This window comes from Dipteris shenzhenensis, chromosome 29, assembly GCF_047967505.1.
Source record: "Dipteris shenzhenensis isolate YYH24624 ecotype China chromosome 29, Dip_SZ_1.0, whole genome shotgun sequence".
Taxonomy (NCBI): domain Eukaryota; kingdom Viridiplantae; phylum Streptophyta; class Polypodiopsida; order Gleicheniales; family Dipteridaceae; genus Dipteris; species Dipteris shenzhenensis.
The window spans coordinates 49,941,105-49,964,978 of NC_141624.1; the positions used below are offsets into that span (position 1 = coordinate 49,941,105).

At 40.7% G+C, this 23,874-nt stretch overlaps 1 protein-coding gene across 1 annotated transcript; it reads left to right on the forward strand.

Moving 5' to 3' along the window:
- The first annotated feature begins 21,988 nt into the window (after positions 1 to 21,988).
- On the forward strand, positions 21,989 to 23,149 carry LOC147882978 (uncharacterized). Its single transcript, XM_087400537.1, has 3 exons — positions 21,989 to 22,109; positions 22,195 to 22,319; positions 22,543 to 23,149. The coding sequence occupies exons 1-3, from the start codon at positions 22,035 to 22,037 to the stop codon at positions 23,147 to 23,149; spliced, it is 807 nt and encodes a 268-aa protein (XP_087256663.1). The 5' UTR covers positions 21,989 to 22,034.
- Positions 23,150 to 23,874: the final 725 nt, after the last annotated feature.

The following is a 23,874-nucleotide window of genomic DNA, read 5'->3' on the forward strand; positions in this document are numbered from 1 at the left end:
GTGCAAGAAATGGTACCACCAAGTACTCCCACAGGTATACAATCAAGGGTAAATGATGGATCATCTATTGGTGGAAATGATGAGCCAAATGTGGCTGATATGCAAATGGGACAGCAAGCTGAAATGCCCTTGAGAAGATCATCTAGAGTGTCTAGACCGCCTGATAGGTTTGTTCCAGGGGTAGACTATGTGATGCTTACTGATTGCGGGGAGCCTTTTTGCTACAAAGAGGCTATGATGCGTGAGGATCAACGCAAGTGGGAGTATGCTATGCAATCAGAGATGAGTTCACTTATGAAGAATAAGACTTGGGACTTGGTTTCTTTGCCACATGGAAAGAAAGCATTGCCATGTAAATGGGTCTACAAGATGAAGGTCACAGGTGATGATGTGCCTAGGTACAAGGCCCGTTTGGTTGCTAAAGGGTTCAAGCAAGAGAAGGGTGTGGACTTTGATGAGATATTCTCTCCGGTTATGAAGATGACCACACTTAGATGCATGCTTGGACTAGTGGCAGTAGAGGATATGGAGCTTATGCAAATGGATGTCAAGACAGCTTTCTTGCATGGGGATTTGCATGAGGAAATTTACATGGTGCAGCCGGAAGGCTTTGAAGAAAAGGGCAAAGAGCATTTAGTTTGCAAGCTGAAAAAGAGTCTCTATGGTCTTAAGCAAGCACCTAGAGAATGGTATCAGAAGTTTGATGCTTTCATTCGGTCCCAGGGTTTTAGAAGGAGTGAAATTGATCACTGCCTCTACACTAAAAGGGCTAAGGATAATAGCCTGATAATCTTGGCACTATATGTGGATGATATGCTATTGGCTAGCAAGAATACTTATGAGCTAGATGCATTAAAGGCCAAGTTGCATGAGGCCTTTGATATGAAGGATTTGGGACTTGCAGGTCATATTCTTGGTATGCGCATCACGCGTGATCGGAGTAGGAAACTCCTTTGGCTTTCACAAAAAGAGTATGTTACAAAAGTATTGCAGCGTTTCAATATGGAGGGGGGGAAGGCAGTGAGTACTCCATTGCCTCCATATGTGAAACTGAGTCATACAGATAGTCCCAAATCAGATGAGGAAAGGGCCATGATGGCCAAGGTTCCTTATGCATCAGCAGTTGGGAGTCTTATGTATGCTATGATAGCTACTAGACCAGACATTGCATTTGCAGTGGGAGTTGTTAGCCGGTATATGGCTAATCCAGGAAAGAGGCATTGGGAGGCAGTTAAGTGCATCATGAGGTACATGAAGGGTACCAAGGAGATGTGCATCTGCTTTGGTAAAGGAGACATGCGTGTACTTGGGTACACAGATTCAGACTATGCAGGGCATGTGGATAGTAGGAGATCCACTTCTGGTTATGTGTTCACCTTTGCAGGTGGTGCAGTGTCGTGGATGTCTCGCGCACAAAAGTGCATTGCTTTGTCTACCACAGAGGCTGAGTATGTTGTAGCCACAGAGGGTTGCAAGGAGGCTATATGGCTTGATCGGCTAGTGGGAGATTTGGGGATTCATACAGGTGTACCGACATTGCATAGTGATTCCATGAGTGCTATTCAGCTAGCATGGAATCCGTCTTTCATGCAAAGACCAAACACATTGAGGTCAGGTACCATTTCATCAGGGAGGTACTTGAGGACAAGCGCATAGAGCTTGTCAAGGTTCATACAGATGATAACCCTGCAGATATGCTGACGAAGAGTCTACCTAGTCAGCGGTTTGAGTATTGTCGTGTATTGATGGGCATTGGATAGTATGCTCACTGGTTCTTCTCCCTTAAAGGCACATTGTCCTTTAAGTGGGAGGTTGTGGGGGTTAAAGGTCACTGTGCCTTTACCCCAGTTATGTACAATACTCAAACACATATATAAATGAATGAAAAAAGAAGATTAGGGTGGTTCTGCACCCACCAAAACTTGTGTGGCTCTCTGTCTCCCTCTCTCTCTCTCTCTCCTTCTTCCGTTCTTGCTTCCGTTGAGAGCACTCTCACACCCCCCCATGGAGGAAAGGTGAGGGACTACTAGAATGGAACCAAGAACAAGACATGACAATGATAGGACTACTAATTTGTGCACCCTATGTAACTTAAAGGCTAAAGTATGAGCGTGTTCAGAGGTTGATCCATCACTCTCATGGCTTGAGACTCAACATGCTCGGAGGCTCATGTCTTAGCATGACTACATGACCAGCTCATAAGTCTAGGGAATACACCAACATCTTGGAGACCCTATCAAAGGCAATACATAGCACCACAATACATCCCCCTCCTGGCTCTAGGGACTAATTAGGGACATGGAGCCACACACCATAGATATGAAAAGCAATACATCATTATAGGAGGACTATCCAAGGTAGAGAACCTATATTGACCCAACACACATCATTATTTCACTCATTTTTGGGAAACAACCCAGGGCAGAGTACCCAAATACATCAGGCTCAAAAAATATATGCATCATCCTCATCTACCTCTAGAAGAAGAGATAGGTTGTGGATTTCAGCGATAAGTGCTTGTTCCCAAGTGTCGTCCTCTTTGTCCTCATTGGTGGCATCTTGCACTAAGTGGGCATGCTCCTTTGATTTTTGCTTTACCAGCTTTTGAAAGCAACGGTCTTCCAAATGGCCAAGCTTTTTGTAGTAAGTACATTTGAAGGTTTTGAACTTGCTTTTGCCTTTCAAAAAAAATGCTTGGTCTTCATTGAGTCTTTTTATTGCAATTGTTTCCTTGTTATGGCGATCCTTCTCAAGGAGAAGAACCACCATGTCATCAAAGGTGGTCGTTTGCAAGGCAAAGAACTTCAAGGGTGTTCTCGAAATCAGAGACCCCTTCCATACTTTTCATGAGAACCGCCATTTTGTCCTCATCGTCTGGTGGACATTTTAAACTAGATAGTTGTTGCACAAGCGATTGGAACGATCATGGAGCTCATCATTATCCTCCATTTGCAATTTGTAAAACTGTAATTTCAAAAACTCTTTGGAGTTTGTAATTTTGTTACCGAAAAGACTCCCCAGGCGCTCCTAAATCTCCTTAGCAGTTTTCTTAAAGCCCACATGATGAACAAGTGAGTCGGCCAAGCGTAGACCAATGATAGCAATGGCCTTAGCATTTTGTTGCTTCCATATCTTGCATTGTGGTTGATCAAGTGTGGCCTCATAGTCTTCCTCAACAACATGCCAGACTCCTTCGTGCATAAGAAGAAGGAAATCCCTCCCCTTTGAACTTTTCCATGAGCAATGAGGCGAAAGTAAGAGAAGTCATTGTGGTGCATAGCAAGCAACAACTCCAAGGTGGAAAAAATGTGACATCAGGTGGAGCATAATAGTGGGCAGTAGAGCAGAATCTAAGGTGGAATCAGCAGCATACTGGAGTGGAAAAGGGGCCAGAATATATGAGGCATAGGCAACAGATTATGGGCGGCATTAGATTTTTGCCATTTCTTGCAGGTGATGTATCTTTTGATACGGACTTTGGATTGTGACAAAATGAAAACAAAAAATGTAGAGCTGAATTTCATCTACAACTTTCTTTTAGATCCTAACGTAAGGTTCAGCGTGTATCTCTAGATATCTTTGTCGCACTATCCATAAGTCTCAAAAACCTATGTGTCAATTTGAACAATTGCAAAATAGGCATTTGCAGAGGGTACTTTAATTTTTTCCCTTTCATTCATGTTTGTGGAATGTCTTTAGAATTCTTTTTTAGTGTGTTTTTTAACTAATCCAGTGCTGAAAGTCTTAAAGACGGAAGTAGCAAACGTTAACATTAGAAGCATGATGCATTTTTATGCGAAGCATGTGGTGGAAAATTTGAAGAGCCAGTGTGAGAAGATGATTAATGATGCAGATGGAAACACAGTTACGAAAAGTATACTTCTTTGATGGCACTTCTCAAAGTGAGTACTCTTGATTTCTAAACGTCTAACGTTAAGTGGTAGATGTGTTAAAGTGATAGAGAAGAATCTCTTTCTTTGTTTATCTATCATGGTGAAACTTATCTCGGTGAGACTAAAATTTCCTTCATTTGGAAACACATATTAGATTGCAATTGCAAGTGGTTATTGTACTTGTTGAAGAAACAATTGACATTTTCATGTTGCTTGCTCATGGCAACTCTAACATTAGCATTTGATCACAATTACATTTTACAATACACATTATGATCACTTTAAACCTTGTTATTAAATTGCAATAGCACGTGCCTCATTGGCAATGACAATTATGTTGAACATATTATGTGTACTCGTTATGATTTCATAGCAACTACATGTAAAACATATTGTGTGGATATATTATCATTATATCACATTTCCTTATTTCATTTATGATGGTGCATTCTATCAAGCGCAAGTGCAATGCCTAAAAAAGAGCAACGCAGGCAAGGTGACTATCTCATTGATCTTGCATGATAACCACAACAACGATGACCTCTGTAGTAGCTAGTGTGCCCTTAAGAGCAATCCAAGGATACAAATTAAAAGTACGATACCTACATAATATATGCATAAATTAAGTGTATTGAAAAGGACATCAAGAAGACATGCTACCCTTGGGGGGTCACTCATCATATGTAACCCTATCACATGAGTTTAATAGATGGATCTTTATTAATTCCATTACTTGAGTTCAATAGATGGATCTTTATTGATTCCATTCCTTACAGATTTATATATACATAAGTAAATTAAGGCATAAATGCTAAAATACAAAAGGGTAGTGCAAATTACTAAAGTTTCAAAAGCTTGAGAGAAGCTCCTAGCATGCAACATGGACATTTGTAAACTCTTTCATAAGAGTGGTTTATGTCCTATGATGTAAAATTAGCCCAAAACTTTAAAGAAGAGTTGAAAATTGAAATTCCTACCTTGGATTGTTGTGGTGATATGTAGTCTTTACGTTGTGTCAAATCACATGAAATTTTCCTCTTACATTGTCTCTATAGGAAGGCAACATCCTTTATTAACTAGCCTAAGGTTGAGCAACAAAATTTTATTCCTTATAGGATAGAGGTAGGTGATAGCATTCCTAAGCAAGAGGTAGGTAACATTATTTAGCATTATTTATTAGTAACATAAAGTTGTAAAAAAAGGTTTGAGGTCATACATAGCAGTGGTGGTTTGTTTAATACAATAGAATATTAGTGAGTCGGAGCTTAGGGAAATTACACAAGGAGAAGACAAAGCAAGATGCAAGCAAGTATTCCCCTGGAGTTTAATGGTCATATAAGAGAGGTGGAGAGACTAGATGGTTTGCCATCTTGGGTGGTGGGTGGCTTCTCATTGGTTGGAACGACTCACTTGGATGGTAGTGGACCCTTGTTGGTTAGAGCCAAACACCACTTTCACCGTACATTTATGTAGACTAAATGAGCATTTAACCTTAATGAATGATGGGTTTAAAATACACCATACCCACACCATGATAATGTGGTTTGGACCTAGTTTGGATAATACATAGGCCTTAATGTCACAACTCTTGTTGGGGCCTTTAATATTTATTTGGAAAGGTAGGCTCTAGCAACCAATTAATACACAATCAAAGTGTTGACCTTAGGGTTACTAAATCTTGTTTATGTATTCACGGTGACCTCATGGTGATACTGGGATTAAACAATATTTATCAATGATTTCATGTCCATTTTTGTCCTTCCACTTTGATCATGCATGTAGTCATACACTCATGATCATCTAATTTATATCCATCAAAACCCATGAGCATTTCTCTTTAATTTAAAAGAAAATTTTAGATCAAGAAAATTATCGTCATAAAAAAGAGCTTGATATGATTACCCTATCCTTTAAGAAAATATGAAGAGGGGAGAAGAGAAGAGTGGAGATGAGGAGAGAGGGCACAGCTAGAGAGCACACCCTAACTGTACACTAGATTTAGTTGAAAATGTAGAATATATACAAACCCATTTAGGGTTAGTGCTATGCACATATGATCACATGGTGCTATGCACACATGATCACATGATGTTGAGCATGAACTCTCAACACCTTCCCTCAAGATCAACATCATGAAGTAGGCCTTCCCTCAAGATGATGATTCTTGGGAATCGAAGAAGGACTGAATATTACATTCCATCACACCCCTTTAATGGGAATGTCCTTCCTTTGCGTCAAACCAAGAGCTAGTCGGTGTTTCTCGAAAAGCTCTTTACCAAGTGGTTTGGTAAAGATGTCTGCAACATTTTCTTTGCTATCACAATGCTACAGTGTGATGTCACCAAGTAACACTCTTTCTCTGATGAAGTGCTCTCTGACATCAATGTGCTTTGTCTTGGAGCGATATACTGGATTCTTGGCCAATGCTTGAGCCGATTGATTATCACAATATATTGTTGTTGGCTTTGACTCATCAAAGTAATTTGTTTCTGACAATAGTCTTCTGAGCCATATAGCTTCACATGCACCTATAGTGAGTGTCCTATATTTTGCTTCAGTCAAAGACAAAGAAACAATTGGCTGTTTGTTTGACAACCATGATATAGCACCTTGACCAAGGAAAAATGCATATCCCTGTGTCGATCTCTTGGTCTCATGATCTCTGACATAGTCACTGTCACAGTATCCATGCAACCATGGATGAATTCCTCTGTATTCTATCCCAAACTTTCTTGTACCTTTGATGTATCTCAAGACTCTTTTGGCTGCATTCCAATGAGACTGTTTTGGATTTGCCATAAACTATGCAAGTGAACTTACTGCATAACAAATATCTTAGCCATGTGATAGTCAGATATATAAGAGATCCAATGAGCTGCCTGTAGTACGTGTCATTGGCTGTAGGATTTTTTGAATCTTTAGTAAGTTTCAAACTCTGTTCCATGGGAGTGGCTGCAATCTTGCAATCTGCCATATGAAACTTCTTTAGGATATTGTCAACATACTTGAGTTGACTCATGAATGTGCTATCTGAATCTCTCCAAAACTCAGTTCCAAGACAATAGTGCATAAGTCTAAGATCTTTCATGTCAAACTCTACAGATAAGTCTCGTTTTAGTTTTTTGATAAAGCTATCCTTGCTTCCTGTCACAATTAGATCATCTACATACAAAAGTGCAATAGTAATGTCTTTCCCTTGAACTTTGTAGTAGAGAGTATGATCTACATTGGATTTCATGTATCCTAGATCAACAAAATACTTGTCTATTCACTGTACCAACTTCTAGGTGCTTGCTTTAAGCCATAGAGACTTTTCTTGAGATGGGAAACCTTATTATACTTTCCTAATTCAACATAGCCTGCTGGTTGTTGCAAGTAGACTACCTTGTCTAGGTAACCATTGAGAAATGCATTCTTGACATCAAGCTGGTACACATTTCATCTATTGAGTGTTGCTAGTGATATCAAGAACCATATGGAATCCATCTTTGCTACTACTGGAGCATAAGTCTCATCATAGTCTTGACCATATTGCTGTGCAAATCCTTTTGCAACTAGTTTTGCTTTGTATCTTTGAATACTACCATCATGATTGTACTTCACTTTGTATACCCATTTGTTTGCTATGGCCTTCTTTCCTGGTGGAAGGTCGCATAATTCCCAAGTATTATTCTTATACAAAGCATCCATTTCTTCATTCATAGCAGTTTGCCATTCTAGCTTGTCTACTGCATCTTCAAAGTACAGTGGTTCTTTTGTAGCCATGATGGAAGTCATAAGAGCATAGTTGGTGGTTTCAACCTGAATTGCTTTGCCTTTTTGAGCATATGTTAATCTGGCTGGAGGTTTGCTTTCCCTAGTAGACCGTCTGAGTTGCTGTGGCTCTGCTGGGGGTGTTTCTGGCAATTCTTGCTCTTCTTCATCAACCTTTTATGTAGATGACTGTGAAGTCGATGCTTCCATCTCCTGCATATTTGAGGTTTTCCATTTTGATTCCTCATCAAAGATTACATCTCTGGAGATAATGACCTTGCGGTTGATGGGACCATACAACTTGTATGCTGTGCTTTCTTCACTATAGCCAACCATGATGCATTTGCATGACTTTGCATCTAGTTTCCTGCGGTGATCATCATGTATGTGGGCATATGCTATGCAACCAAATATGCGGAGATGCCTGATGTGTGGCTTGTGTCCAGTGAATGCTTCATAAGGTGTCATACCTTGTATCAGTTTGGTAGGAAGCCGATTAAGCAAATAGTTTGCAGTGGCTATTGCTTCTGCCCAATACTGATTTGGAAGATGCTTCTCACTAGCATTGCTCTAGCACTGTTTGCTAAAGTACCATTCTTCCTTTCAGCTCTTGCATTCTACTGAGGAGTATCTGCACAAGTGAATTGTCTTCGAATGCCGTGATTTCTGCAAAAGTTCATGAATGTTGAAGCCATGTATTCACCTCCTCTGTCTGATCTCATGACTTTGATCTTTTTGCTTGTGTGGTTTTCTTCTATGGCTTTGAATTCTTGAAATTTGGAAAACACTTGAGATTTCTCTTTCAGAAAATAGACCCAACAATATCTGCTATAGTCATCGATGAAAGTCAAGTAGTAAAGTGAACCATTGATGCTGCGGGTCTGGGAATAACCCCATACATCTATATGTATCAAATCAAGAATACCTCGTGCACGAGAGGTACTTCTACCAAAATTGGTTCACTTCTGTGTGCTGAAGCAGCATGCTTCGCAAACTTTTCCAAGAAACTGTAGCTTCGGAATCCCAATTGCCATATTCTAATTCCTTAGATCTAACAAGCTCTTGAAATTGACATGACCATATCTCTTGTGCCATTTTGCAGATAGTGCCATTTGTTGCAGTTGAGCTAACATGGCATGCTTTTCTGGTACTGTAGCTAGCATTCTGTACAATCGTCCTTCCTTGACACCTTTTGCTACTAGGCTGACATCTTCTGGATTTGTCTTTGATAGTGCATTCATCTCCATTGAAGATGACTCGATAGTCGTGTTCTGTCATTTGACCTACTGATAAGAGGTTCTTGTTGAGCTTCGGAACATAGAGCACATCTTTCACCAATCCTTTCATACCAGTGAAATTGTTCATAGGGATAACACCTGTCCCTTGAACTAGATTCGGTGTATTATCTGTTGTGTAGATGACATTCTTTTGACCTTCTAATGTTTTCATCTTTGTGAACCATTCCTGATGATTTGTTATGTGAGATGATGCATTACTGTCGATATACCAAGGATCCTGATCTGCTCGGTTGACTTGATAGCTGAAATTCTCTTTTGTATTGAAATCAGTATCAGTCTACTGCATTTCCTCATTTGCAAGAAACATATTCCCATGTTCATTTGCAAAATGACTATGACTAGAATGTCCACCATGATGATTTCCTATGCCGTCGTGAAGATTCCCTCAATTACTGCTGGATTGACCATCTTGGTCGTACTGCTTCTTGCAGCACTCTCTTTCATAGTGTCCAAACTTGTGACAGTAGTTGCACTGGATGTTTGACACATTGGTGGAAGCATTCCCTCGTCCTTGGAATCTTCCTCAATTGGAATGATTTCCTCTTTGCTGATTCTAATGTTGCTGAGGATGATGTTTATGCTGATGCTGACTTTGCTGATGATGATCACTTTTTTGGAATGATCTACCTCTGCCTCTACTTGTGCCTCTGCTTCTATCTGAAGCTGTGAATGCTTGATCAGTAGAATGACCTTTGCATGCTTGAATGGCTTGCGTCCTAAGTTCTTCACCAAGTAGGACTGTTGACTAAAGTTCTTCCAGTGTCGAAATTTGCTGTTGAATGGCAGTACTCTAGACTAGATTCTCGTATCCCTCTCCTAGTCCATTTAGGATGACTTAAACCATTTTTGCTGGATTCATGGTCTCTCCTACTGCTGCAAGTTCATTGTTGGTCTTTGATCCTGAGTACGTAAGCATGATCGGTTTCGCTGCTACTGCTATAGTATTTCCATGTGCCGTAATTGGAGTTGTCTAGCTTAGCAGATGCCTCCAGATCGAGGTTGCTAGTCATAGACATGGTGCAAGAAATGGACTCAAAGTGTCTTGAAAAAACACTGTCTGAATCAACTGCAAAACACTGACTGATGCAAGTGAAATCTGAAATGTCGGTGAAGATAGAACTGCAATAGATCAAATTTGATCTGTATTACAAGGCTTGTGGCAAATGATGTCGGGAATAGCCAAGAGGCTTTACAAGGCTGAAATGATGTGCGTAATGTTGTGAAATAGCCGAATAGGCTTTATAATGATGGCATGTGTGTGTGAAATCAAATCATGTGCTATCTGCCCACTGAACAATCGGCAATGCCTCTAAACACTCTGAAGTCTACTCACTAAATTGATGAATGTTTCGTTTCAGGTAATGCGATGATGTGAAACCTTATGTGAGCATATGGATTGACTTCGAGTAGGTACTAGTTGGGAAGTTTGGGCATGGCTTAGATTGGCAACTTGGGGAGATTCAAAGCGTCCCCTCTATGGTGATGTAGTCTACTCTGCTCTAGATCTATACCATTCGTCGATCGATGAAAGAATAACAAATGATTTCTTTTCTTTTGTTCTTCTTAAGTGTTGGGTCAAATGTGTCGATGTAGAGGCGGATGTGTGTGCAAGAAGTGGATTTGTCTGCGATGAAGCTCAAAAGTGAGTGATACTTGTGCCAAAATGTGCACGTGATGTGACCAACGTGTATAGCACAAAAAATTGATCGATTTTCCTTTTTGGAGTGCCCTCAAATTCTTCCTCGATCAAGCGATACAACTTGATCTAGGTGGAGGGGCAAAAGGAGTGCAACTGTGCTCAATGATGATTTGGCAGTCACGGGGTCACATGTACTGACTGTGCCTAGTAGGGACTGTGCGTGTGGAGCCCTGTGCTGAGGTGGCAGGAGTGGTCACATGCAGTGACTGTGAAGCACTGTGTGTGCCTGCAGAGGTCAATGCTGACTGTGACTAACCCAGGTCTGGTTGACTAACCTAGGGTCAAGTTGACTAGGGTCAGGTGATGACGTGGCTAAGCTGACATGGTAATTGAGGTGGTTGATGATGTGTCAGCTGATGTGGCAGTGTTGACTGGCCTACTGACATGGCAGTAAGCTGCTGACGTGGTAGATAAGGATGACATGGCAACCTCACGGGGCTGCTGATGTGGCAAGTAGGAGTCTGTGGTAGATAAGGATTTGGATGGAACTACCACATGGCAGAAGGGTGACCAACCCTGTGTGGTCCTGGTGAGGATAAGGTGATGAGGGTTGGCTAAAAGCCATGCCACGTGGCAATTGGAGGGCAGCTGGAATCTTGAAAGAACCGTCGAAATCTACGAAGATTCTATCAACAAGTCGATGAAGGCGTCATTGTGCTTTGTTTGCATGGGCATTGCGAGGAGCTGCATTTTGATGTAGAGGCTGACAAGATGCCTCGTTTGGAGCCGTTTTGGATAGCCTTGGCTATGGTTGTAGGAGCTGTAGACCGGAGGCTTGTTCATTGTAAAATGTAGGCGAGTTGTCGACGGTGGAGCTCGATGGCTGGAGCTCGTGGTTGCAGGGCCTGGAGGCTACCTTTGGAGTGGGTTGTAGGAGTGTGTCTCATGGAGCGGTGGCTTGTGTTGGACCTTTGGAGATCCATCGGTCGGTTAGAGCTTTGGACCTGGCTGAGGCAGTGTTGTAACAATGAGTCTATAGTCCCATGGATGCAGAAGGCGGTGGCAAGGTGCTGGAGAAGCTACAGTTGCGTGTGTGGTTGATGGAGCCTTCGTTGGAGTTGCAAGTCGTATGGTGTAGTCGGTTATGAGTTGTGGAGAGCTCTAAGGAGCCACTGCTCGCATTGCTTGTTGAAGATGTAGCCGTGCTATGGTAGAGAGCCTTAGAGCTCTGTAACATCTAGATCTGTGGCGCTGGAGCATGGGTTGTAAGGTCGATTGCTTTGGGCTTGGGAGCTTTTGTGACCTTGATGGGGCGAGGAAAGAAAAGAACCTCCTCAAAGCTCGCGAAGAACTAATTGAACAAGTCGGTTGTTCTAGCAACCGTATTCCTATTCACGCCGCTCTACCTTCGTTAATGGGAAGTTACACATTGGGTTCTCCAAGAGTCGGTGGACAGCCAGCCATAGAGGGTTGTCTGGAGTAGTCTTGTGCTGAAGGAGTCGTAGGAGCTGGCTATTTCATTGACGGAGCTCTTGGTGGAGAGGTTAGCTCTGAATAGGGCTTGGAGTTTTGTTGACTATTGTAGAGGCTTAGCTAGGTTGAGTCGAGCCTGTTGTGTCGACTGGTCACCTTGCTATAGGGGCTGTAGAAGTTGCCTCTTAGTTGTAGTTTTTGTGTTGTAGAAGGTCGTAGGCCTGTATGAACTTGCCTTTAATCTTGGCAAGAGTCTCAATATGAGACAGTCTCCAACAAGAAACACAGAGTGTGATCTTTGAAAGCAAGGAAGAATTCCAATGAAGACTTCTCACCAATCTCTCTCTCTCACATGGAAAAATACTACATCAGAATCAAGAAATGAAATCTCTCTCTCTCAAACCAGAATTGAACAGAAATCCTTCAACAAAATCCCACAAACTAAAATCTCTCAAACACTCTCAAGGACGGAATTCTCTCAAAGTGGATGGAATTTTTCTCTCACTCTACGGAAGTGAAGGGAACACTCGATCTCTCAAATAATCACACTCTCATACTCTCACATACGGATTGCAGTGCCTCAACAGAAGGCAAGGATGCTCTAATACCATGATAAAATATGAAGATGGGAGAGGAGAAGAGTGGAGATGAGGAGAGAGGGCACATCTAGAGAGCACACCACAAATGACTTACTGTACACTAGATTTAGTTGAAAATGTAGAATATATACAAACCCATTTAGGGTTAGTGCTATGCACATATGATCACATGATGGTGCTATGCACACATGATGTTGAGCATGAACTCTCAACATCCTCTTCTTTATGGCAATTTCATCTTCCACAAAGATGAAGGGAATCTTTGACATGATTCCATGCTTTTCTTTCTCGTTTCTAAAATTTTTAGCAAGCATAAAAAATATACTCATGTATGCCTGGTACAAATTGGGTGGCAAGTCTTTGCCCTCGCTTTGTTGTTGATAAACAAGGTCCATTGAGATTGGAACTCAAGAAGTCATGTAACCTTGGGCCTCTCCACATTCTTGCAACCTCAAATATTGCCTTTGTATTCTCACTATATCTTCGTTTTGAACTTGACCTATTTATGTTTGTAGCAACATCTTGTAAAAGTCCCATAAGGCAGCTTTACCATGAAATCTATCCAACCTATGGGCTTCAATTATGTTGTTGCAAAATCTTTTTACGTCCTTTCGATTGAGAGACACTATGCTAGCTTCTCTTAAAGTCTGGCCAGTTGGTTGAAGATGAGTATTTCATCTTGGAAGTCTTATGCATGTCACCTTTTAAAGACCTCATGGGTGTCAATATTAGAAGGATATAGCAACAGTGCAGCTGAAGCCTTAAGGCCTTAAATGTGAGGATTGAAGATCCCTAGAATGTTAAGGAAGCACAATAACTTTTAAAACTATTTGAGCTTTAATATAGATACTTTGATGAAGGTAATTCTCTCTAAATTGACTCTCTCTCTCTCTCTCTCTCTCTCTTTCTCTCTCTGTGTGTCTCTCTCTCCTTTGTTTTACTCCTCTTTTCTTTTTTCCTTCCCTTCCTCTCCCTTTTACAAATTCTAATTCTTTTCTTTTTTCCTTCCCTTCCTCTACCTTTTACAAATTCTACTTACTTCTCGTACTCCACCAAATCCTCTTGCTTACAATAATGATGAAGTTTTTATAGCCAAACCAAAGCATCATGTGTTATATCTTATTGCAATTATTTATGATTGAAATATTAAAATTACAAATCAAACATATTAGTTATACTACACAAGCATTTTAAAGTAAATAACATATGCAACCATTTCATATCCAAGCTATAATGATACCCAAAGCCTAATAAACCATTAAGTGTCAAAACCTAGATATTTACAATTAAGAGTTGAAAGTACAACACCTAAAGTTGAATAAACGACCAAGTGATGAATGTTAGACTATTATATTTTGTGACCAGCCACATGTAAGAAAACAATACAACGTTTGTGCTCAACAAATAACAGGATCTCGTACGCAAGAGAGAAAACAGATAGTATGGAGAATAAAAAATTTGATTACTGTAGAACTGATACAATAGATGGCGCTGCCTCCCAACCGTACGCTCCTGTGAAAGAAGCTTCGATGGCGTGCTGGAAACAGTAGAGGATGGAGGCTGGATGCTAAGGAATCAGGGTTGCTATAGCCAGTGATGAAATGGGCTTCACGGGCTCGCTCTTATATAGCCACTAGTCGTAGTCGGTTGGACCCAATTGGGTGACCAACCCAGTCTACCCAAAACGGTCGACTGGGGGTCGGTCCCGAAATAGGCCACCGACCACACGATAGAACCATGGCGTAAAATAGAGCAACTGACCTACGGATGCCGTTTGGCCCACAGCCATCCGAGATCATTTGGAACTCCAAACAGGCCCCACAACCTGAGAGTGGGCTGCCCCGAGAAATGCTCTGTCTACCCTCAATGCGGTCAGTCATGGGATGCCTTCCTGCACTTGTATGTAGCCTAGTTGGCAGTGTGCCAACTCCGTCCAGCCATCAGGCCACACATGGCCCCCATCTGGCATCCAAACCAGGTCCTACCGGATAACCGAGCTACTCAAATGCCTTCTCCTCATATGGGGGGCTTACAAGTAGAGTTAGCTGGTTCCTACGTAGTTACACGAGAGTGGAGCATTGATATCTAACACTACAATGATACCACAAGCAAAATAAATGATCATGTGTCAAAGTCTAAACAATTGTTCTATGATGTATACAATGACTTTGAAAGCAAAATGAATGACCAAGTGTCAAACACTAGTTATTTCACAAAATATGTACCTAAGAAAACAACACTACAAACCGAATAAATGACCAAGGGTTGAATCCTATTACCCTTCTATGAGAGGTGAACAACACATGCAACCGAATGGTATAATCAAGTGTTGAGCTGGTTTCAAAACAAGAGGAAAGAGTCCTTAAATTGACATTGAAAGTTGAATATTATGACCAAGTGTCAAAATGCAGACTTACTTATCTAATTGCACCTACAGTCGAGCTGTACGACCCAGTGCAAAGAAATAAGCACCATACAAATGCATGGCCCAAAAGACAACTCAAATATTACATGACAAATCAAGTGATCGATGTATTGTGCTGAAAGGCCAAATACAACACTATGTCAATACCAAATAGTCACATAATATTAAAAAACAAAAGGGCATGTTAAACAACATTGACATATTATTTTAAAATACAACACAACATTGAAGCTTATGCCATAGTATACAAGTGACACATCTAACCAGATAAACATCTATCAAAAGTTACATAAATAAAGTCTAGTACATCTTAGGAAAACTCAAATGGCTATAGGGTAAGCAATGCTAATTAGAACTAATAATGAGAGCCAGATATGTAAAAAGGCTAAAGAGCCTATGCGCTTGAGAAGAGGATCTTCCTTATACTAACTTGCAATAGCAAAAAGAGTGATAGAGAGCAAAAATCCAACACCTAGTCCATGGGTAAAATGGGCTTAGAGAATCTTCGGTAGTTAATCACCTCAGCAAGCCACTCTTCCAGCAAGACGGGATCCCCTAGTCCATTGTACTTTGGCATCTTCAATTTGCCAAAGTGCCTTCTGCCATTGTTGTTGTTGTTGCGGTTGCGTTGTTGACCAAAGTAATCTGCATGTTGCAGATCGTCGTTATCTATCTCTTCTTCAACCCTTAGGTCCTCCATGCTGCTTGTTGATGGTGAGAGGTTGAATTCTTAGAGAGCATCGAGGGTCAAAGAAAGCTAACAAAAGTATGCAGGTGCTAGTCTTCATCTAGATCTGAGGTGCATACACAATGCTTAATTGTATCTTTCAAGTGAGTGCATTTGACTTTGAAATCCGCAAGTGATTTCACCTTTGTAGCTCGAAAATGGCAAAAATAATGCAATCAATGGGTCAAAATCAGTGCCTACATAATGGCAACTAACTGAGACTGAAAATGATGGTAAGAAGGCTTGAAAATTATCGTTTGGTATTGGACTTCATGTGTGTCAATCTTGCTATCATACCGAGTACAATTTGGTCTTCAAAAGGCCAAGATACGGGCCCTCAAAAAAGGGGTAAAATGTTAGGGGGGTTAGAGATGCGTTAGTGTAGTAGGGACCGTCGTGTTACTAATGTGCCTAGGAGTGTTTCACGTGAGTGGGGGAACGTGCCGGTATAGACAAATCGGAGCTCATGGTGGAAACTTATGAGCAAATTAGTGTGAAAAAGGGCCCACACGGTGGCACGAATTGATGAGTGTTATGGATGCCTAAATAGTGTGGAATGGGCTAGAAAATTTCCCCATGGTGTGGTGTTTCTGTGTGTTAGAGAGAGAGAGAGAGAGAGAGAGAGAGAGGGTGGAGTAAGAGAGAAAATGAGAGAGTTAGTGAAAGAGTAGGAGAGAGAGCAACAGAGAGTGAGAGTACGAGTAAGAGCGAGAGAGTGAGAGAGAGACTCGTACTCTCACTCTCTGTTGCTCTCTCTCCTACTCTTTCATTGACTCTCTCACTTTCTCTCTTACTCCACCCCCCCCCTCTCTCTCTCTCTCTCTCTCTCTCTCTCTCTTTCACTCACTCTCTCGCTCTTACTCGTACTCTCACTCTCTCTTGCTTTCTCTCCTACTCCTTCATTGACTCTCTCACTTTCTCTCTTACTCCACCCTCACTCTCTCTTATTTATTTTCTCTCTCACACCCAATCTCTCTCTCTCTCTCTACACTCCTATCTCTATTGCTCCAACTCTCCTCTCTACCCTCTCTATCTCTCCTCTCTAATTCTTCCCTCCCTAACTCTAGCCTCTCTAAATCTCCTCTCGTGCTCTACCATTGTTTGCTACTCTTGCCCCGAGCTCTTTATCTTTACCTCATCCTCTAACTTATCATTGTTGTTGCAAAGGTCTTACCAATTGATTTCTTTCAATATTGGTAGTGTCTAATTGCTAACAATGATTTTGACTTGACAGGCATGTAGAGCTCAAAAAAATGATCACTTTTCCTTTTGGAGCATGTGCAAATTCTTCTTGGATTGGAAGTTATGGCTTGTCGAAGTTTTTGAGGAAGAGGCCTTTGATGTGATGATGTGGCACAGTCTGTTCACATGCAACACTCCAAACTGTGCTTGGCAGGGGCTATGTGCTTAGGTGGCCCTGTGCCATGTGGCAATCTTTTAACTTCAGCTTACTTAACCCAAGGCAACAGACTTAACCATGGTCATTTTTATCTAATCATAGAGTTAACTCAAGGGCAATGTTGACCTAAGCTTATCTACCACATGTCACTTTTTTGTCAACTAACCCAAGTGTAGTTGACTAATCTAACCTTATCTAAGTTAACCTCCTATCTGCCACATGTTATTTTTCATGTTTACCTTGGTGGAGAAGGAGAAGGTGATTCCGTTCGTTGGTCGCTTGCTCACATCGTTGAGGCTTATGGTGAGGTCGGTGTGTACTCGTGTGCTATTGGCACGTCTTTTGCTGCAGGTCTAGCTCACATAGGCCATAGGTGGAGCAAAGGCAGAGAAGGTGTAGTCCATCGAGGGAGCTTCGAGCTTGATGGAGCCACAGGAAAGGCATCTAGAGGTGGCCCGTTGGCCCATTTTAGTAGGAGACTTTGGAGAACCGCATTTATTGTGGAGCAAGAAAGTGCGCCTATGGATGGAATGGCTCGGGCTGCTTGTGGAGTCAGAAGGCTCAAAGGTGCAAAGGCTAGAGGCCATTGGAGCTTGCTACTGGCAGGTGGAGGAGCTATCGTCCGTGGAGGTGTAGAAGCACTTGGAAGAGAGGTTGTAGAAGGCGACTGAGGTTAGGAGAAGCTGATTGATGTGGCTGTTCTATTATAGGCTGGTTGCCTTGGAGTCTCAGCCTTGAAGAAGGACTGAGAGCGATGAGACATTTCTCGCTGTTTGTAGAAGGGCCAACCCGGTTATTTGGAGTAGAGGCTTGATGGAGCCTTAGAGCTCGTAGGTGCTTTTGCTGCTATGGAGTCTGCTAATGGGCTGCCATATGGTAGAAGGTGTCGCGGCTTTGGCGCAAGAGCTTGGAACACTTATTGATGAAGCTTTGTAGGCTTTGGCTAGTTGGCTTTAGTTGTAGGTAGAGCCTCCTTCGAAGTCGCTTGATTGCATGGAGCCTTAGATCCCTTAGTTGCTTGGTGACAAGATCTCTCCCTATCTCTCTATTGATGAACCCACTCTAATCAGTGACAAGAATCTCTCCCAATGAACTCTCTCTCAATGCAAAACTTTCACAATACTATCTGTCTCTCTTTCTCTCTCTTGAAGAAGAATAAATGAAAAATCTCTCTTTCTCTGTCTCAAAGCAATGACGATGAAAATTCTCTCAATGGAAGTGAATGGAAGAAACTCATGATCACTCAAGAGAACTCTCAATCTCACAATCTCTCTCACACTCTCAAGAATCACAATGCCTCAGTGGAAGGAAAAGGAGCTCTGATACCAGGACAAAACATACATAACTCTGGATCTATGGAGCGCTCTAAGGTGGATGGAACCTATGTGGAAACATGATGAAGAGAATGCTCATGACATGTACCTCAAGTCAATTAGGTTCCAAGATAGATTAGCTTGGACTCATAAATAGAATCTTGAGTGAATATGCATTTCTTCTTTTCCACAATACATGATAGGCCTCTTATATAGAGAGTGCCCTTTGAATAGTCAACACTTGTGGGATCCTTTGATCCACATCTCTCCTTGTGGATATCCTTGATCCACATCTCCACATCATGTAGTCCACATCCTAGGGTGGTGGCTACTTTAATTATTTCCTATACCATACCTTAGCCTTTAATTTATGTGCACATGGCACCATATCTCAACAAAAAATAGGGAAGAAAATAGGAGAAAATTGTTTAAAGATGCGCGAAGGGGGGGAGGGTGAGAGAAAAATTTAGAACTTTAAGAAAGAATTTGGAAAAAAATCAGGAGGAATAAGGAAAAATTAGGGAGTGTTTGAAGGAAGTTTAGGGGCTACATGATCAAGACTTTGTATGTAATGGAAAAAAATTAGTCAATGTTCTGGATAAGCCAAAGCATCAGTTTGCTATTAGCAATATTTGGATCACCTTAAATCATGTTATTATTGTGTATGATGCTTTGTCTTGACAAGTATATGCTAAGGGAAGGAGATATTAGATGAGATGACCACCAAAATTGGGTTGGAGATCAAAGGATATGTAATAGTAGACAAGTGCAATGGTGTTTGGGGAACTAGCAAACAATAGAATGCGTAGAAAAGAGAGGATCATGTTGGGAACACAAACTTATCTTGAAATTTCTAGAGTCTACATCGGACATCTTCTTGTCTCTACACTTGATCCTTATGGATCGAGTTCATCTTGTAGGCAAAGTTTTATTTTCCTTCAAGAATTGGAGGTCTTGGATTGTTCATCATAGACACTATACATTGAGTAGAAACTTCATAACTAAGGAGACTTTCTTAGGTGTACAGCTCTCATGCTACTTTGTAGTTTAATAAAGTACTTTAGAGAATTTGGTCCAAGCCTTACGTGCCCTTTACATTATACAGGATCAAATGTAGTTAAAATCTTCTTCTGAAGTACGATTAAAATCATGGTGGGACATGAACATGCTTATGACTTGATGGATATGCGACATAGTGTTGGTAGTCTAAATATGCTTGCACACTTTGAATGTAAAGAGGAGATTCCCTTATTTACAAGGGCACATAAGAAGTAAGAACATGTTTGGAGGGAATTGAATCTCAAAGAGAGCATGCTAGAAGCTAATCCAGGAGACTATAATTGTGTCTCAATTGATGATAAAAGCATCGAAGCTTTGAAGAAAGGGCTGAAAAGTGCTCATGAAATGTGTGAACGTTTGCATATGAAGGCAAAGGTGAGGACTTAAGGTGGTGACTGGAACATTGGTCAGCTGGATTTGCAGATGCATATGCATAAGAATCGGATTCCAACAAAGAAGAATATCAACAAGTAGATCATGTGTCACTTTGGATGAGAATGATTGGAATGTATTCAATAGATTTGTAAAGGGGCATTAAGGATACTTGGTATGTGCGTCTTCTTTTTCTTCATTTTAATAGTTCTATCTTAGAAAAAAGCTACAGTTTTATTGTGTGTTGAGTTGGATCTAGCTTGATGGATGTCCTTATTAAATTATCATTTTGCAGGATCTTCAATCACATAAGTGGATGATTTGAAATAGTTTTGCCATTACTTCCATGATTTCCTCAACCACTTAGCCTTTAACTCTTCTCTAACCCCCCGCCCCTGCCCCCCCCCAACCCCCTAGACCAATTCTTTGTATGGGATTTGTTACAGCAAGGTCCTTTAAGAATGCAACAAAGTGGTTTTGAAAATTGGCTTCCGCATGGGTTACAATAAGGTCTTACATGGATGTGGCAAAGAAAATCTAAATACTATGTTTTAGTATGGGATACAGCAAGGTTTTACGTGGATACAGCAAAGAGAGTTTGAATATTATGTTTTGGCATTAGATATAGTAAGGTCTTGCATGAATTCAGCCATAGAGATTTTAGTACTACATTATTGTATATTATCAAGGGTTTTCATGGAAGCAAAAATGTGGCAAGGCCTTCTATGAATGTGGCAAAGAAACATGGTGTTTTAAAATTCTTGTAACAACAAAGACATAGAAGCAATTAATAAGTTTGGGATATATACAATTTATAAAGTTTCCAATCTTTGACATAGGAAAGCTCTAGATGTTTGTATTTGTCAAGAAATAATTGTTATGTACATTTTGTCAATTTGGCTAATCCAGACATATGGTTTTTGTGACATTTTGAAGCATATATGTCATTTATAAAAGTTTCCAATCTTTAATGAAGAATTTTTATAAACGTTGTTTGTTTTAGCTTGCACAAGGTCTTTGCATATTTCAAGTTAATTTGCATACCTCTTTAGTCTTAGAAACTAGTGTATATGGCACACATGATTTAGCTTGTTTGCAATTTATCTCTTTTGGTATACATGCATTTGCCTTGTTTACTCTTTGTTTGAGTGTTGTTTCCATTGGTTTGTGTGTTAGCCACCAGTGAGGTTATGGGATGTGATGTTTCTAGTGTTCCTCACCCTGAAAAGCTGGTGACAGTTTCTAGTTCATCTGGGATTTCTCGAAATGTTTTGTTTTTGGAGATTGATCCTGGGGAGTTGTCTCGTCTTGGTGGAGCTGTGCATGACCATAGTGCAGAGAAGGACCTATGGGCTCATAATCATTTTGACGCCTGGTGGAAGTGTAGTGGTTTGGATTTAAGTGTGAAGCTTGAAGATCTTGATCTTCATGAGTTTAGCAGAACGTTATAAAAGTTTTTCATGTAGGTTCTTAAAATCAATGGTGAATTGTTTCCTGTGTGTTTGGGAGAATTCTTGTGAAGAAGCTGAAACTTCGTATTGCTATGATGGGTGTTGACAAAATTCCTTTTGATATCTACAAAAACCCCATCTTTGCTGGTGCTCATCATTACATTGTGATATCAACAAACCAATCCATTCAAGAAGGTGCATGCAAACCATAGAAGAAGGTGGATGTTATTGGCTTCTCAAGTGAGAGGAGTCTGCTTGATGATATTGATTCTTCTATGTATCATCCTCGGGGTTTGCGGAGGAGGTTTGTGTATTGTTGTCTTGCACGTTTCTGCATATGTAGTGGGAGAGAACTTTACAATTTGATATGAGGTGGATTTATTCATGGATCTGATACTTTGCGTGATTATGTTGAGTAAGTGGTCATTTGGTTTTGTGTTTTTGTGATGTTTGGTTGTCTCTCTGGTCTTTCATTGTTTTGTTGTGACTTGTATTGTTTGTTTGTAGGTTTAATTAGCATTTGAGCAAGAACTACTATGTTGATATGACTCATTTTTCACAGGAAGACATGCGTCCTCCTATGCGAGTTCATGAGTAGGATGTCATTTTGACATATGATCAGTTGGAGAGCATATGCCTGAGGATCCAAATGGGTGTAATTCAGTGATGCATATGTTCATGCAAGTTATTGACAATCCTCGTACAGTGGTAATGTGTGTTTCTGTTTGTTCTTTGTTTGCTTTTGTTTGTTTTGATTTTGTGTTTGGGTTTTTGAGTTTCTATGTTAATGCAGGCTAGGTACAATCACAATCAGGTGAGCTTGAAGGGTCTTAGTAAATTTGTGAAGACTATGATACAGCCTATGGCGTTTGATGGCAATTTTAGTAACCGGAGTTTGCGAGCTACTTTAGCTACAAGGTTGGGTTTGTGTTGGGTTCTTGTAGATGTAGCTATGAAGGTAACAGGGCATAAGCGGGCTAGTAGCTTCGTTCAGTATGATAGGAGTGAGAGTATCAGGGTAGATACTGCATTAGAGTTGGTTGCGAATCCTTAGGCCAGGATGGGAATTTGAGAAGTTATGATGATGTTTGAGGAAGAATCTAAAGGTTTGTTCTAGAAAGGTTGATGGCATTTGTTATAGGGAATTGGAGCCTATTCGAGGCATTGGTGTAGGTCGTGGAGCTGCTGTTGGTGGACGGGGGAATCTGGTTCATGATTTGACGGTTACTAGATGGGATTCTAGTGGTGTTGCTCAAGCTATTCCTACTGGTATTAAATTTTCTTTGGGTGGTTCCATTCCTTGTGCTGTTGGTGGTTTTGGTGGATCTTTTGGAGGTGTCTCTTCTGGCGGTGGTTCTTCTAGTGGTGGCCCTAGTGCTGATTTGTATGTTGGAATTGTTTATCCTATGTTGTCTGTTGGTGTGGTTTCTAGTATTGGAGCTGCTATTGACAGAGCTATAGTTGGAGGTGGTGGTGGTATCTCTGGCAATGTTCCTATTTGTGTAGGTGTTGGTGATAGTCTTGGTGAAGCTATTGTTTTGGTTGGTGGTGATGCTTCTATATGGAATACTTCTAGTAATGTTGAGGATGAAGCTTTGCTAAAGCTTAGTGACATTTCTTGGATGGAGGAGCTCTACAAGGTTATTCAACAAAATTTTGGCGGTGGTTCTTTCATTTCTAGCGGCAACTTTAAAGACTATTTGTTCAATTTCAATGTTGGTGGTGTTTCAATGGAGAAGGAGAAGTGATTTAGTTGGTGCTGGATGTTTTACTTTTGAATTTTGTTTTGTATATAATGTCGGTTAAGGCATACTTTTTATGTTTAAACTTGGAGTCAGTGATCCGGTATAAATTTCAATAATTTTGGTGATCTGGTTCAATTTTGGATGTTTGTTCAGTTTTGATGTATTTGGATTGTAGTCAGTTATCCGATTTTAGTTGTTTAATAAAACTTTTTCTATGTTAGTTAATATTGTGTTAAAATTTTTTGTGGTTGTAATTTGTCTATTTTATGCTTATGTGTAATTACTGTGGAGAGTCTTGTCTTTTTTTTGGATGATGTGTCAGTTTGTGGTCAACTGTGTTATTTTTATGAGTTGAGTTGTGAGCTATTGGTTGATTATTTTTCTAGTGGCTTATGTGCAGGATTTTGTTATTTCATCTTCTCATATTTTAAGGTTGGTCAATCTGACGGTGGAGATTCGATCTCCGCTGACCAGCGACCTTGATGGAGAGAGAGAAAGAGACTTGTAAAGTGCAAAAAACATGTAAGGTGGCAGAGCTCTTGCTCAACTCCGGAAACATAGTCTCACTTAGCTCAAAAATGTGTCAAGAATACGTAAAAAAGTTATTGACATAGAGCCGGCTTCAAACTTTCATAGGGACTCCAACATCTCTCCCCCAATGTTCACTTCCGCCACATGCACAAACGGGGAAATGCTCCTGCTAACACACCCTTCCTATGAAGCCTACC